At 39.9% G+C, this 17,451-nt stretch overlaps 1 protein-coding gene across 7 annotated transcripts in view; it reads right to left on the bottom strand.

Annotated features, from left to right (window-relative positions):
• LOC146488159 (uncharacterized) overlaps nt 1–17,451 on the bottom strand; it is a 538,028-nt gene that overhangs the window by 478,468 nt on the left and 42,109 nt on the right. For 3 of the 7 annotated variants that reach the window (XM_085121821.1, XM_085121804.1, XM_085121812.1), the window contains 4 exons: nt 11,775–11,936; nt 11,590–11,667; nt 7,858–7,925; nt 7,466–7,559 (listed from right to left, as the gene is read on the bottom strand). In XM_085121821.1, the coding sequence (XP_084977947.1) occupies nt 7,466–7,559; nt 7,858–7,925; nt 11,590–11,667; nt 11,775–11,936 (402 nt within the window). The remainder of the gene's footprint in view (nt 1–7,465; nt 7,560–7,857; nt 7,926–11,589; nt 11,668–11,774; nt 11,937–17,451) is intronic. The other 4 variants (XM_085121829.1, XM_085121849.1, XM_085121856.1 and 1 more) reach the window with 4 other exon arrangements.

Here is a 17,451-nt window from a genome sequence, read left to right as displayed (position 1 = left end):
CAGACAAGAGCCCAGGGAGATGCTGAAAAGTTCACTAAAATGCGTGATAATGCAAGTCATTTAGCATGTACGAAGTCGTTCGTGTCTCTATTATTTCGCGTAGTCGGCTAGACGCGAACGACTTCGTACATGCTAAAAAACTTACCAGAAAAAAACCTCTGCTACAAGGGTATTCAAGACCACCAAAAAGCCTGGCAGTCACAACTGTAGCTCCTAGGTAGCTTAAACTTTCACTGTACTTGTTATAGACATTTGGATAACTTGTTCTGGTGGCCAGCGTCACCAAACTACTGTTCAGTCATTATCTTCTCTCCTGCTCACTAGAGCGGCTGGGTTATCTTGGGTGGGGACATGCCTCCATGTAAGCTCAGACTCAGCAGCAATCTTCTGCAGCCAACTCTCCACAAATTGTTAGTACTGACCTACGCCACTGCTACAAACTAGAACCATGGTGCTGTATGGCCTGTAATTATGTATCCAAATGGACTGGCTGTGATCGATCCCATGCGATCAGCAATGCTACGTGTAACAGCGATCTCTCTGGGTAAACTCTAACCCCATTTTTGGCTCTTGAGTTTCATATTGCCTGTCAGTTCTGTGTCCCAAATATAGATTACTTCATGGAAAGTGCGCGCGTACGGTGTTTACGCACGAGCTGTTGACGTATCAGAAATCGAACGAGTGAACGCAGCGAGCGAGTGAGATTTCTGATACAAAACAACGAGTGCGTAAACACCGTGCAAAGCACTTTCCATGCTGTAATTTGTTTATTTTATACATACTGAGATTTTTCCGTGCTGAACAGGTTTGGTAAACATGCACACATAGCTCACAAGTGTTTTATTGTTATAATAAAAGTACACGAAAATATCACGTTTTCGCGCCTGTGATTGTCAGACGTTTACTAAAAAGGCCTCCTTTTTCCGCCATGGCTTTCATCAAACTGTTCAATTTGTTCTGACCCATTTGCACTTGATTTAAACCACAGTTTTTTTGTTTTGTTTTTTGACGAAGGACTTTTTGTGGAATTTACTTCGAGATAGTATGGCGCACCAGGTTTATTCATCGCGTCAGGTCGCTTTTCGGAATAAATCTTGTAAACGGCAACTGGATCTCTTTCGGGTGGACCATTTGATGGTGCGAAAGACTTCGGCTTAACAGCTCCTGACATTACGAGGTTCAGCTCCCGTTCTAGTTTTCGTTTGCCGTTCAGAATACTCTAAGTATTTAGTTCCGTCAGCTTCCATGTGAAGTTGCACGTCGTCCCAAGTCATCTGCCGATGTTCTTCACAGCCTCTAAAGCCAAATGTACCGAATTGAAAAGCCACACTGTGTTTGGCAAAGCTTCGGCATTTGAGATTCCGAGTAAATTCTTTTCGTAAAGGCATTCTCTTGCTAGATAAAACGTAATGTCTTCGATAATATTATACTCGCTGAGTACTTGCGTTCCTTTAAATACCGGTTGAACTCTTGAAAACAACCCTCGAAAGCTTGATGGTTCATTGCCTTGGCCATTTTTTCTTTTCACACCAACAATGAATTCAGTAACGTAGCGGTTGATCTCTTCTGTTCGTTTTTCCCCAGCAGAAATGCAGTAAGTAGCTTCACATCCCGCTTCGTTTTTGCTTGAGTGTTTTTGTTTTCTTTGTCGGTAATATATTCTCCGCCGGATGGGTTTATCCAAAGGTTTGAACCTACTGTCAGAACATTTAGCCACCAGTGCCAGAACAGTCAGCCATTAGTAGTTGTTTATCAGAATGTTTTAAACTCGTCTAGGAATGTCCTGCGAAAAAGCCGAAATCCCGGCAAGCGAGAAATTTAGAGCCGTAGAAAAGCTAGCGCAATCGACAAAGATACGCCAAAGCTACCAAGTTCATTCATTTATTGAAAATGTTGATGCGTTTTGACAGCCGCTAGCTGATTGGACGAAACGGATTTCCCACGTGTGAGAAAGTCGTTTCGCAGTTGCCATTGGCTGCGAGAATTTCCGAACCGGGTTTTCAACAGATCAATTCTATCTGTAAATCTCAGTATGTATGAAATAAACCAACTTTTAAAACAGAAAGTACGTTACACACACTTTCCCACCAGGCTTACAAACGGGTAGAAGATACCTACAACTTTTTGAAGGACACAGCCCTCTCAGCTGGTCTGCACCTCAATCGGAAAAGGGGATAATAATTTCATAAAGTTCCTTGCTCGCTCCCAGTACAAGGAGACTTGATCAAGCTATGTGGTTTGCCCTAAGTTGCTGCTTTGCATAAGCACTCTCCTTATCCACTGGTGGACGAGGGATGCCTTAAAGCACAAGCACATATGACTGCCATCTCTAGTGTGAAGGTTGCGCCCTCAAAAATGTCGACAGCTTGTCGTTTCAGGTCTCTTTTCTTTATCAATGTCCCACACGACTTATCTAATCATTCAGGTAGAGACGTTTACATAGTTCAGCTACTTCGTGAGGTTTGCGTTCTTCCTACTTGTACAAGAGGTAATCGTTTACACCACTCCGGCGAAAGGTAGATGGTGCAAGGTCAAACGAGGCTCTATTAAATCGCAATGTGTTAATCTCTGAGTTTTCTCCTTGCAGGGAATTAAGCTGTAGGGCATCACGCGCTTGTCAGAGAGCTCTTCCACAACTGCTATGGGATGTTACGGGATCTTAAAAGCAGGTCCCACAAATTGTTGTGCAACGAAGGCCCTTAGAATAAACTCCCTGTGCTGGGTGATCAGCTGCGTCCACAAAACCTTCAGCTTTTTGCCCTTGGATGATTTCACTGTAGGCCTGATCCACTGGCATGTCCGTTCCATCTTCGTCGTCAGATTCTTCAGTCCACAAAGATCCCCTTGCTCATAAGAGGGGTGTGGAGAGTAGTTGAAATCACTTTTCAATTGAACATTGAACTGCTCCGTGTTGAGGGTCAGCACAGTTAAAAGGCAGGCAATCAGAATTTATATTCACAATATTCTTACCGTACACGCGTGCAGGTGGCTTGGCTTTTTGTTGTCTCGTGTTGTAAGCATGCGCAAGCGCGGGCGAGTGATCACATTTTGGCGATTCTCCAGAATTAGACTCCACAGGGTTTCGTTGTATGCGACTTTGGCAGTTTTTATAGTAACTGGAAGGCTTTACAAAGATATAGTTGGCCAATTTCACTTGAATTAGGTACACTGTAATAGAAAGAAATTATAAACGGATATATAGGCCGGAAAGACGATAAATAAAATTTAGAGAACATTTTTTGTCCGAAAAAATTCCAAATATTTCTTGCATCATCAAAATCACTGTTGCCTGTGCGACCCTTTTGTGGGCTCCCATATAGTATAAACACTCCCCCCCCTTTTCCGTTTCCCTTATAATACAGTAACCTGGCCTTTGACGAAATCATAGTAGTATTACCAATTGCACACTTCAGTGAGTGACTTCAAAGCTATGCTGAGTTTTGAGAGCACAGACAGAGTGCTACTTGATTGGCCAAATGAAGAAGCCCTGACATTCCATCCGAATCAGTGTGACATGACCAGCCTCTGTCTTCTTCCATCTGGTCGTTTTCCGTTCGTGAGATTCTTCCTCCACATTTTTCTTCCACGCGGAGAAAATCAGCAATACCCGCTCAGTACATTTACACCAATAAACCAATTTAGTTCACTCATTGGTCGGAGCGATGTAAGCCGAGGTACTTGCTTGCTTCCTTGGTCAGTCTGGGAGGGAGGCCTTACGTTCCTGGATGAACAGGATGGCTGTTGTTTTTCGCTAATTTGGTTTTTCTTCAAACACCTTAGACTGAACCTTAACCAGGTCTTGTACCATGGCCAGAATCTAACGGTGGTTGCAGGAGTACGTGTTCTGCCACACCTTCGGAGATGTTAGAATCAATGACAACACACTGTGTGAGTTTTGTCCGAGATGGTAGAGGATCATAAGCTGAGCGAATAAAGATGGAGGTAACGAGAGATTCCCTGAACAGAAACAAGTTCGAAATGCATTTTTGTGTCTCCGCGTTGTCCCAGGTGGCTTGCCTTGGCTGTCATCAGTGGCTATCCTTGCTTCCCCCTCGAAGAACCGAAGACCAAGATCATCATCGGAATAAAAAACTACACTCTGATCACCAGAAATTTGGTGGAAACAACGTTTCTTGGTCTAATAATATTTTTAGCTAGTTTTATTTTTTAAAAGACGTTTGGGTATTCCATAAGCTACGTTAAACTGGGCCTCTCTTAACTGCTTATTTGTGCTATTCCTAGGATCAAAAAAAGTGACTTACGTATATTTATAGGATCTTTCCCTTAGCCATTCCCTCGGGTCAAATAATGGTCCACTGGCCACCCCCGGTGATTTGGATTATAGCGTTTTTGTTTACGAAAACCAAATGATACGCGAAAAACAGTGTATCATCTCGAGTTCCTGCAGAACTAGAAACATTTAGACAAAATCCACCGTTTACTAAAGAATAAGATACCTTTGACAAAGTTTGAGTTGTTCTTGTTCCTTATTCTAAAATTTGGCATTCACTTGTTAGTTTTCAAAAAAAGGAACCCAGCGTTTTGGGGTTTACAATATACCTCTGTTGTTTGTGTTATGAGTCTGCAAATGGACGGCAAACGTTCATCAGTTCCTTTCGTAAAGTTCTTGGTTATTCAGATAGATCGAAGAGCAAGATGAAATGCTTTTTATAGAAAGATAAAGTAAATAACCTTTATTAAGGTTACCCGGGACCTTCAGAGGTGTCTCGGGTCCAAGCAGTGTAGCGCGTCCGGTTTAAACTGTAGATACCCAAACCCCTATATCAAATTAAAGCTTATAGAGCTGGCTATCAAACTACCCAAGAATTTTGAAATAAAATGAATTGTCGAATTTTTCACGACCTCTAAATGCGAGCGTCCGAATCACCTTTCGAAAGCTACAAGTCAAAGCGAATTTTGTTTTTCGCTAATTTAATTTGCTCCTCAGCTTCCGGACCCAAAGCGCTAAAAAAGCGTGTCTGCGTTTTGGCATATTCAATTCCAGTGAAAAGTTACAGAACATTTTCGAAAAAGGTTTTAAAAAATGTGGAGTTATCGTACAAAAATCGCTCTTGGAGAAAAAATATTTCGAAATAAAAAATTCGCAGACACGTTTTTGTTGTTCATATGTTAAACTAGCTGCTGTCCAAATTTGAAGGCAAACGAACAAATTCCTTTTGAGTTTTAGCTCTTTGAAGTGGCTCCTCCAAGTGAAAAAAATTTATTCGAGAAAACAGCGCTAAGAATTCGGCAATTCATTTTATTTCAAAATTCTTGGTTTAGTTGGATAGCCAGCTCTATAAGCTTTAATTTGATATAAGGGTTCAGGTATCTACAGTTTAAACTGGACGCGCTACATCCCTTGGACGCGAGAAGCCTCTGAAGACACCTCTGAAGGTACCGGGTAACCTTAACCTTCGGCAATGCTTATAGCACAGGTGCTAGTGGGGTGGCGAGCACTTAACTTCATAAAGAAATAATTTAAATTGAAAAGAACATGGTTAAAAATCCTAACTGGCAGGAGGTAGACCAGCTGGCTATTTACATGTGCGACCGAGGAGTTGTACTCGGGGTAACCAAGAAACAACTCCAGCTAGCAGTTAGAGTGGGTCTTGAACCCGGTACCTCCGGATTTCAAGTCCGGCGCCCTAACTACTCAACGACGCTGCCATCCGCAAAAGGCTGCAACATTTAATTATTGTCTAAATAGAGCTCATTGTTCAATTTGTACGTTGACCTCAAAAAATCTTTAAGACTAAGGACACTGGTGAGAATCGCACTGCCTTCGTCGATGATAGATTTGTGGTCCAAAGTAATTTAGCTGATATAAAAATAAACTGATAGCACTTCCCTGGTGTCTTTTTGCGTTCATGTGTTATTCTTTTACACGTTATTCCTTTACCTTATAAAAACCCCGGTACTTTAAACGGGTATCAAATCAAATATATATAAGTAGACATTGTTTAAGGCGTAAGCCTAGCAGTAAACAAACATTGTTATCAGAGTAGCTTAAATTCCTGTCAGCATATTTTGTTCAATATGCCGCTCGCTCGCTGACGTGAGATGGAGAAAGACATGGAGAAAGGGAAGTCACTATATTCAAAAGTGAAATGCACTGATAATTCTCCCTCCCAGCGTCTCTCCCCATTCCCATTTCTTATAGATAACAATTGGGACGGTAAAAGTACATTTTTAAAACAATATAATACTAAAGCTTCTGTCATTAGCCACAATAATTGTCCAAAAAACACTTTTTTTTAAGTGTTAAATTAGGTGACAGAAATACTTATAAAAACGAATGTCTTGGGGGAAATATTCGTGTAAAACATTTCTGTTTATGGTTTTGGCCTTTTGGGATGCCTATTTGTAAATTTTGAGTTTTGTTGATTTGTGTTTGGCAAAAATGTTCCCATTTCATGCCTCCTAGTGTTCATTCTTTGGTCGCGTGATAGTCATGTCGATCCATCAACGTCAAATCGGTCATAAACTCGATTGCACTCGAACATTTCAGATTTACCCAAAGGTTTGCTTTGATATTCTAATAAATAGATGTAAAGTCAAGCCATTGAAATTCAAGTTACCAACAACGAAATTTTAGCACCAAAATTCTAGCGCGCAAAATTTCAAATTATACCGTGCCTCTCTTTTGAAATTCGTTTTGATTTAGGAAGTTTGTCCGTTTGAAAGAAGAAGAAGAAGAAGAAGAAGAAGAAGAAGAAGAAGAAGAAGAAGAAGAAGAAGAAGAAGAAGAAGAAGAAGAAGAAGAAGAAAGCTAAGAGAAACTGCACATGGAATCTGAATTTTAGTAACTCTTTCTAGTTTGGTACGCGCGTCTTTAGAAAAATTCACAATTTTCCTGACATCTTAAAGTGCCCCTGGGACGAAAATTTCATTATCCATCCTTTTGCATTTTTGTGTAGAATATGACCTTCTTACTAATGTTACCAAATTTCAATCCTTTACGGCGATTGGAAGTATGTTTTTTTTTTAGCTTTTTATTCGAGATTTCACGGCCGCCATTACTTGGCCTTGTTCCGGAAGTTAAGGCTCAAATTACAGGAAGTGACGTCATTGGCTCAACACGAAAAATTCCACATGGCTAATTTTCATATGAATTCTACTTCATAAACTGTATTCTGCTGTTATTTAGTTCGCAACAGCAGAATACAGTTTATGAAGTAGAATCCATATGAAAATTAGCCATGTGGAATCTCGTCGCGATTTTCACGGCTAATAGGGATTTAGGACGGATTTTCGTCACTGACGAATTTCTCGTCCAACTTTTTCGTCGGTTTGGCCGGGAAAGTTAGACGGATAAATTGAGACAGGAAACTCGTCACACACCGGATTCACATTTGACGAGTTTTCCGTCTTGTGATGAGTTTCCCGTCTCATTTTCCGTCTTTTATATGAATTCGGCTAATGTCCTGTGTTTCCATAATAGCTTATAAGACATTATATTCACCTGCATCTTCCCCTCCGTTTGTATCTCGTAGCTTTTTGTATTCATTGACGGACTGCCTCTTTAGTTCCACCAATTTCTGGTTATTCTTGTCAATCTTACATTAGTCAAGATTTATAACACGCATGTTGGAAAAGTAACAAAAGCTTACAAATTCTTCAAACTTTTTTGCCTGTTTTTCTTTTATGATTCTTTCACGTTGTATTTTTATGTTATTCATGGGAAATTTAACTTCAGCAACGAAATTGGAGTGAATTATCATGAAGAGTAAATAATTTATATTTTCTAATGAGACTTGAGGAAGAAGGTACGTACACAAAAGCAAGAAAGAAAGACTATCGTAAAGTGTGAACATGACAAATCTTTTCCATTAAAACATCTGTAGTGAAGGATACTGCTAATCCCTTTTCACACCACGTGATGGCTTCCTCAAACTGATTCAGCTGAGCACATGCACTTGCTCCTAATAAAAGTAAAAATTTAAATTCGTCATAATTCTTGGTTTATTTAAGAAGGTAAAAGCTCATTGAAGAATTACATGAGTGAGAACCTTTGTTTAATGTTACGTTCCCAAACAATCGTCCCTTGTTACTTTGCGATGAGCAGTGTTTATTTACTATCGGTTCGTTCAGAGGAAACAAAAGGATCTTGGGGATGTTGATGGTGTTTGGACAAAACGATTTGAAAATTTACGGGAAATACCCATCCTCAAAAGGAAAAAATATGCTCTGATAACACCAAAGGAAATATTTCCACTGAATTCTAACACATAAAGCAACCTTCAAAAGACCATGTCACTAAGAACTCAAAAACAAATTTGCTGGATTTTTCTACCACAAAAACTGCTATCTATCCTTACTATTAAAATGGAAATACAATGATCCAGAAGTTTGTTTTTCACCGACCCGCAGATTTCAATTGTTATTGTCAGTAAGCGACTAATATGTGCTAATTTTATGCAACGGCCAATGTGTCCTTTTTTTTTCAACCGATCGGGAACACAGGGTCGTGCGTTCGAATCCCATCTGGAGTTCAGATTTTTTTCTATGTCCTCTAATGATCAACTCTTTCCCTTTATTTCCATTATAATTGGTCATAAAATCAATGTGAATTTCTATCGTCAAAACACGATAAATTTTATCAACGTAGTTGATACACGGAAACGTTTACGCTCATTTTAATAGCGGAGCTCCGCTTGTTGAAGGCGCGCGCACTTATCTGCATGGGTAAGAAAATTTAGTAACCCACCAATACCAGAAATTTTGGTGAGGTTATGACGTCACTTTCTTCTGTCCGACTATCCGTACGCAGCACCACAGGAAAACCAATGCGAATGGCACATTCAAAAAGCTGCGCTTCCTCCCGCGTTTGTTTGGCGAGAAGTTGCATCGTCAACTGTGTTTAACGAGAAAAACAAAAGGAAATGTTGAAGACAACAAAATACACAGTCACTTTTTGTGACCAAAGGCCGGAGAAAGAACAAGCCGACTAGGGGCAGGAGAAACAAATCGATTTGAAGCGGCTACCTCTAAGAATCGAGAACCGCACTTCACCAACCATTAGGTCAAATTTCTGGTATTTCGTCTTAAGATACCTTTGGAGTACATGTTTTTTTCAAAAAATCATATTTTAATGTTCCAAGGTATTTTATTTTAAAAGAAATGCAAGATTTTGAAAATGCCGCCTAAGTGCGGTCACGGGCCGATGTAAACGGCGAAAATTTAGGATCAAGGACGAAGCCCCGCTCACGGTGTGAAATAATCCAATGAACTTGTAAAGGATATTACATGGCAACGCGGAGATACGAAATTTGTCTTCGAGTGTTGAAAAATATCAAATATTTTTCAAGACGAGAAGAGAAATTTCGTATCTCCAATCGGCCATGTAATACCAAATTATTGCAAAAGCACGATTTATTATGTAACCATAGCAAGGGTGATCTTTTCAGGTGTGAAGGTATCATGTTTTCGGGCGAAAGCTCACCTGGTCTCATTGGTGTTTATAGCTGATCGACAAGGTTGTCCAATAAAAAGCGTAAAGGCGTACGCGACAATGCCAAAAGGTAGTCTGGCAAATACCCATCAATTTCAATTAATAGCTAAGAATCCGTATTGCCCGTCATCTCAAGTCTTCGCAGTATGCTCTTATAGTAAATCTACGACGTCACGGTTTGCACAGTTCCTACTTTATAAACTCAATTGCCCAAAGCCTCGAAAGAACGACGAACGAGTAATTTATTGGATTCATAGATCAAGGTAAGTGGAGAGCCTTGTCGCCTCAGAACTTCTTTCTAGGACAATGAATTAAAAAATTGACATTCAACTAGCAAGAACAAGGGAAATATTGTAGCTTCTGTTAAACTTGAGAGTGATATTGATGAAAGAGGCGACAGAGAACTCAACAAAACAACTTCTCGACAAACCAGGGTGGTGTGTCACGCAAGACAACAAAATTAAGTTTATTAGCAAAAATGCAAAGTTTACTTTGCAGTGTGCCGAAAATTTTATTTAATAGTTATAAAACATAGTTTTTTAGTTTATGTATAGAACAATGTTTAGGCCGGACTAAGGTGCCACATTTGAGAACTCTGACATCAATAGAATTCAATAATTCGTCAAGTCTTATGAACTATTTATAATTCAGCTCGATTTCGATCAGAAAAAGTCTCAAATGATACAGAAGCGACAAAAAAGTGGAAAAAAACTATCAAATAAGTCAAAATTTTAACGTTTTGGTGGCGCGAATTAGTTGTAAGCGGTATTTGGCAAAACCATTTGCAACTGCGTCAAATTAGCACATTTTGTTTTCACAACTAAAATCTGCGTATCGGGAAAAAATAAGTTTTTGGATCATTCAAACTGCACTTTAATAGTAAGGACAATAGTTTTTGTGGTATTAAGGAATTTTTTTGAGTCCAAGATCGAGTGGCGCATTCTTAATAATATGGCTTCTTAATACGTTCTTCATAGTAGAGTTTCATACGAGAGGCAAGTTAACGTTGCAAATTAACCTATTGCCATCCCAACCATAAGCTACCATACATACAAAAAACCAATTTGAAATAAATTCAGTGAAGTAAGACGGTAACTTTTCACGAAATTTGAGTTTTATTGGTGTAGTCAATAGCCTAGCCTGATTCTTAGCCTGTCCAGGTAACTCGTGGCCTCACACCCTCTTCCTTCGCCATCTGATGGACTTCATTCACTGCAAGGGACCTGCACCGTCTTAGGATCAGGCTATCAATACCCAAGCGTTCTGCTTTGGTAGAGAATCAGGGTCGCTTATTTCGGAGTTTTTCAACAAACGTCACGTTTCATCACGCTAGGAGAAATCTATGGTATTTGATATGGATGCTATTTTTGGCGAACTCAAGCGAAAAGAACCAGTTAGTTTGTATTTGTGGCAACAGCTTTTGTTTCCAGGTGATCATTTGGTCGGGTTACTATGCCTTCTGGTTTCAGACTTCTTCTCTTTTAATCTGAGCCACCGACCCTAAATTTTGAACCCACGGGGACAGAAAATGGAGAGAAAAGAGGATGGCCTTGTTGATCATGGCCTGGTTGGAAGAGAGCTGATTAACGCTAATCCGCGATTAATAATTAACCGAGATTCTTATCTCGCTCGTTAAAAATGTTCTTAAAACTAATTTTCTGCTTATGGTAGAGAAAAGTCGCAAGTCAGAACTTACAGACAAAAATGTTTGGAAGAATCTTTATTTATTAGTAATTAAAATGGAGTCAAAGTTCACCTTAATCCGGGATTAGGTTAATTGGGCTTTGAACAACCGGGACCATGATATTGGGACGTGTAGAAGTTAAGGTAAACACACTAAATTATTTGTGTGCAACATTCATGTAAACAGTAACGGTTTCAAATGGCGATTTTTAAACGAGATGGACCATTCCCTAGCTAATCTACATAGGAAACAACGAAACATATTTTGTCAAACGGATCTAACATTTAATCAGTGTAGCGAATTCGAAATTTGGCACTGCAAAAAGTTATACCCGTCCTAATAAACTTGTGATATTGACTGTCTTTGTATTCTTATCGTTTGTGAATTCATTATTTTACTGTAGATATTTTAAATGTTTACATAATTGATTTTGTATTCAAGTAAATCGTACCTCTGAAGATTGCTTTCAAATAAGATGGCTGTAAGGAACAGGCAACTTTTGCATCACTCAAGGAATCAGTATAGTTTCCTGTGAAAGAATTAAGTATGAGGAGAAAGCTAACATATTGATGTGGGTTCGATTGAAGCCCCTTTGATAATTTGATAAACCAATTTAAGCTAACAAAAACTTCTTACCCAAACAAAAATAAGCGTTTGCCCTGTTGCTGTACAGTTGGGCTTTCAGTTCATCATCCTTGCAGTTTACTTGAATTCCTTCCGTGTAGAAGTAGATGGCGTTGTTGAAGTCATTCTCTCCGTAACTGTAATTACCCTCATTTTTGTAAACCTCTGCTATTGCTAAAATGAAGCAATTAAGAAGGTAATGTATTAGTAGATAGCCTGTAGCGCAATGACGTTTCGTTGTGAACGATATTTTTCTTTGAGTTTCTTTTAGTGCACCCGTGTAAGAAACGAACGGCGCAGCTTAGTACAATTGTAAAAGTTTTATTAAACTGACCCTTGGATAAATACTTTCACGTACTTTCAAAACGCAGTGAACTAGGGTGAGTCGCTCCAGCTTTAGTTAGCCACAATAGAGCCGGCGACACACCTGGCGATTTTATACGCGGATCGCGGCAAATTTGATCGCCAGCCCGATTAATACATACATACTTGGCTATTTTTTTTTCAACGATCGCAGCGATGCAGCAGTCTTTTAAAAAGTCATGTGATAAAATTGCTTAACCTGATGGGTTGACTTTACTGGTTATTCGCAGTAGTGAGCTTTGAAAATCGCGGAAAATGACACACTTGGCGAATGCCGGCGAATTTAATCGCCGATATTTGACTTGCCAGATATTGGCGATTTTATACGCCGATCGCGACGATCGGCGAAAATCGCAATCGCTGCACCTGGCACACGTGGCAATTCGATCGGCGTATAAAGTCGCCAAGTGTATCTCCGGCTTAGGGAAGTATCTGCCAGCGCAGCGTTGATTTACATATTTTACACTTGAACTGAACGTCTCCTGTTTTCCACAAGTGTTAACATAATAATATTTTCAATCAAAATCGATTGTAGCTTTGAGTACAAGTTGCCCTTAATCGGCATATGCTTGATGTTGCCAAATTTATTCCCCATTGTATGCTTCGCAGATTTTTAAAAACTATCCTCCCTTTGCAATTAAAATAATTGAATTGTTTTATTCACAGAGACTGCGTGATATTTTATCGTTGCGTTACTGGGAATCATACCGGAAATAACTCTGCGATAACGTCATAACCCCCGCTTGAACTGGTCTGGTTTCCTCCGCGTTGAATTATTCGATCTGTTTTTAAAAGCGTAGTTTCTTCGCGGTGAACTCTCCCAATTTCCACCGTTTTAACTGTCGAGTACTACTTGGAAGTTATTGTTTCGATTTACCGCTTGAAAAACGTTTGTTTTTTTCTGAAAACGGCAGATCAGAGTCTTAAAATCAAACATGTGGCAGCCATTGAACGAAAACAACCTCCTAAATGATGTTTGTTTGACGTCACACAAGTAAAGATGAGTAGGTCCCCTCCCTCGTGAATATACGCGCCGATAATGGATTTTGATCGGGCCGTTTTTGTTCAAGACAATCATAACAATAAATCCCTTCTGGGAGAGGGCAGAATTTAATGTAGGTTTAATGAATAAATCAAATGATGATTTGACGTCACACAGAAAGGGATGAATGGGTCCCCTCTCTCGTGATATGTGTCTAAATAATAGATTTTGATTGGGCCGCTTCTGTTGAAGACAATTACAACGATACATCCCCACTAGGGGAGGACATATTTTAATGCATAAATTAATCTGGTGATTTGTGACTACAACGAAGAAAAAAAAAACAAGATGCCTATATTGGCATTTATGCTGTGACTGGTTCATTTATTCCAACTGTATGCTTCGAAGATTTATAAAACTATCCTTGCTAATGGAATAGTTTGAGTCACGAAGATCGCGTTACGCTGTTTCCCTTGTGTTACGCTTCTTAGGGTCTCACCGGAAATTGCGGAAATTCCATTACGAGAACGTAAGCTTCTCAATGACCTCTTTTCAGTCTGCCATCGTGCTTCTAAGACTGTCAAAGAGAGCACGATTCCTTCGCCAGGAACTCACCAATTTCCACCGTTTTAGATGTCGAGTGCTTCTTAGAAGTTATTCTTTCGATTTACCGCTTCAAAATGGTGAAATTTCCGTTTGAAAACGGCACACTTGAGTCCACAACATGTTAACAATATGGCGCCACAATTTAATCCAGTTTTGACGAATAAATCAAATGATGCGTTGACGTCACACAAGTAGGGGTCAGTGGGTCCCCTCCCTCGCGACATAAGTGACAAGAATAGATTTTGATTGGTCTGCTTTTGTTGAAGACAATCAGAACAATACATCCCGACTAGGAGAGGGGCGAGTTTGATGAATAAATTAATGTGCACATTTGTTGCTACTACGAAGAAAAAAAAATCGACCCTTTTTAAGACACGGTATGCCCCCTCAGGGCATCCCGCGTAACAAGACTGTTTTGAAGCATCCAGGATTTCAAAACAGGTTTGCATCGGTAGATTTTGCAATGTGTGGTTCAGTTCGGAATAGGGATGCTTCATGTTTGCTTCGTGAATGGTCGAATTTCAGAAAGTGCAATTCACGTCTCCGTCTCTCGGCGGGACACTTTTGTCGGGCCACCTTAGCACTTTTTATACAACAAACTATAAAGAATGGACTAGTCGACTTCAAATAACATGTACCAGTGGGCTTTCTTTGCTGTTAATGTTAGCTAAAATTACCTTATCCGCTAAAGCACTTTAACTAGGGTAATTGTAACAGCCAAAAACAAGCAGTTTTCATTAGCTTTCTCAAAATAATTCAGTGATTCAGAGAGATCAAGAGATATGTTATGAGGTAACTAAACTACATCGATAGATGTTATTTCGTTGATATGGATGAGCGAAAAGAAGATGCATAATTTTACTGTATTTTCGACGCCGCCGGAAGGCCAAAACGACGCTTATCGCTCTTTCTTAGATTTCAAAAAAACTAAAACGCTTCAGGTCCTTTGAATAGTATTTTTAAAAATAACTCGCTGTAGAGGTTACTTGGGCAAAATATAATGTAACGGAAAATTTCATGACTGACGCCGGATTCTCGATATTTACAGACAGTGGCTCTTTTAGTGTATATTTCAGAGCATGTTCCCTTTTGTATGATACCAGTCAGCTGAAGGAAATTCCATTTTTAACTTTTTATTTACCACACAATGTGCAAGCTAGGCGCAGCATTCGTTGTTTATCCTTTCACATGTCTACTGGAGATCCCCCTGGAAATTCCAAACCTTTTAATTTTGCTCTAGACCTCATTCCGGAGTGAATTTCAGGGTTTTTCTTAGTAGAGGGTGCTGTCTAATTAGACTCAAGCTGTTTATGAGCACTTGTTTCAGCTTAGGCACTGCCGGATAATATTTCGTTTTTGTTGGAGTGCTAGATTACTGTCTTAAGCCATTGAGTCACACGAAAGTTTAATCGGATAAAGTCGCTGCAGTGATCTCTTCAGAAAGCTCTTCTCTTATCTCTATCGGGGTCTGGGGTCGATTTATGTACATGTGCCGCTTCTTCAACTCTTTATTTGTAAATAGTAAACTATTCCACACTGCGTCCATTGTCGCACCGCAATAAGATTGGGGATAAATTTGGGGATCCAACAACGGTCACACTGTGAGACTGAAGGGTGGGTGGGTGGGGTAAGCAAATCTAGCATTGAATTCCCGGGCCTCTCCGCAAGCCCAAACGTCTCGTACCAGCACAATCCCCACACTGCACGGCAGTTGAGCCAAAGTGATAACTTATTCATGTGCACTGATCTTATATGCGTTGCTTTAATGTATGCAGTGTGAATAGCCGCTGACGTTCTAGTTGGGGCAACGTATTGCTGCTTCAAATGAGATTAGATGTTCCTAAAATTTCTTACTGGGGGTTTTCCAGGTTCAGGAGTTCTCTTCGCTTTGAGCATGTCAACTCGTTTGCCCTTAATATCCGTTGGTCATTTTCGTAACATCCCTAACGACTTGGCAGAAGTAACACAACTAGATGAAACAGAATCTAACAACACACAACATTCAATTCCATCACTCTTAACAACTCCAGAGGATAAATGAATGTAAATGTATGAAACATACATTTTGAACTGCAGATGGAAGATCAAATGGAAGAAAGATCCTCGCAGTTGGTACGCAACTTAAGCAATTGCGAAAAGAAAGCCTGAAAAATATTCAGGCTTGAACGGGATTCGAACTCATGACCTCTGCGATGCCGGTGCAGTGCTCTAGCAACTGATGAGCTATCAAACCAACTGGGAGCTGGTCATATTGTGAGTTCGTGATATACCCGTGAAGGATGAATAAATGACTGTGAATATATGAAACATACGTTTTGAACAGTGGATAAAACATCCTCGCAATTAGTACGCAACTTAAGCAATGGCAAAAAAAAAGCCTGAAAAAAATTCAGGCTTGAACAGGATTCGAACCCATGACCTCAGCGGTGCCGGTGCAGTGCTCTACTAACTGAACTATCCCAACGTTGTCCTAGGTGGCTTACCTTGGCTGTCAGCAGTAGCTATCTTTGCTTCCCCCTCGAAGAACCGAAGACCAAGATCATCATCGGAATATAAAACTACACTCTGATCACGAGAATCTTGTTGAAAACAATGTTTCTTGTTCTGATAATATTGTTAGCCAGTTATTTTAAGACGTCTGGGTATTTCATAACCTGCGTTAAACTCAGGGTCGTAACGAGGTATGTCTTTACCTGACTGATCCCATATTTTGGCCTTAAGTTTTGATCCCTGGTTCCAAAATCTTTATAAATCTTGATCCCTGATCCCGTGAAAATTAGTTGATCTTTGGGTTCAGTTCAAACGGGGAATCTGGGTCAGACAAACGGCGTATAATTGTTGTTTGATTAAACCTGAATAAACTACAAAATGCATCAAAATGAAGTGTCGCTTGAGTTTTTTTTTTTACTTAGTCCCAGCGTTCACGAAAATCAAATGGAGAATGACGTAATGGGAATTTGACTCCCGTCAGTACTTCAAGCTATGATTTTCTATCGGCATAATAGTTCCATTTTACTGATTGACCAACTCAATCGCACATCAAGTCATAACTCACTATCTGCTTATCTCAGTGTACTGCTCGGGATTTTTTTCTGGTTAGGTTACCCTGTGACATAATTGAAAGATGTTACCAGCTCACAGCTGAAATCGAATAAGCTTGAATCTAAAAAAAGGGAGGCCTGGAAAAGGCTTTAGTGCGCGTAATGCAGGATCGAGCTAAGAATCCGGCATTCCGTCAGGTTCTTTATCAGAAAGACTGGACGTTTCCCAAAATGAAGTCTTTTGATATGTTGCCATGAACTATCCGTCCGCAGTTGTAGGTGGGAAAACGAGACCACAATGAGGTCTCTTTGAAATAGATAATGGCTACCGTGCGGCTTGACCAACGATATAGGAAACTACAGTATTTCACAGAACCAGAGTGATCAGATGGTCCTTGCCGCACCAGACTGAGAGAATACTAATTTAATTTGGGCAGAGAAAGGAAACTTCAAAAAGATCTTTCTTTTTCTTTCTCGATTTGCATCAATTTAATCTCAATGAGGAGCAAAATTGTTACCAAAATTTTGGACAATTCCCTTGCCGCCTTGCAAGCTTTGTGCATTAAGTTTGGTTACTCAGACGTCTCAGGTACCGTCTCCCTAGCACAATCAGAGCAAGCTTCGTTATTTGCTGTATCTTCTCTTAACACTTACCACTTGATATTCTGCGGAAAGTAATTTGTGTTGAGAGCTTGGA

This window comes from Pavona decussata, unplaced genomic scaffold, assembly GCF_977016875.1.
Source record: "Pavona decussata unplaced genomic scaffold, jaPavDecu1.1 SCAFFOLD_11, whole genome shotgun sequence".
Classification (NCBI taxonomy): Eukaryota; Metazoa; Cnidaria; class Anthozoa; order Scleractinia; family Agariciidae; genus Pavona; species Pavona decussata.
Note: the sequence above shows the minus strand (reverse complement) of the source record. Positions and strands in the feature narration are given on the sequence as shown.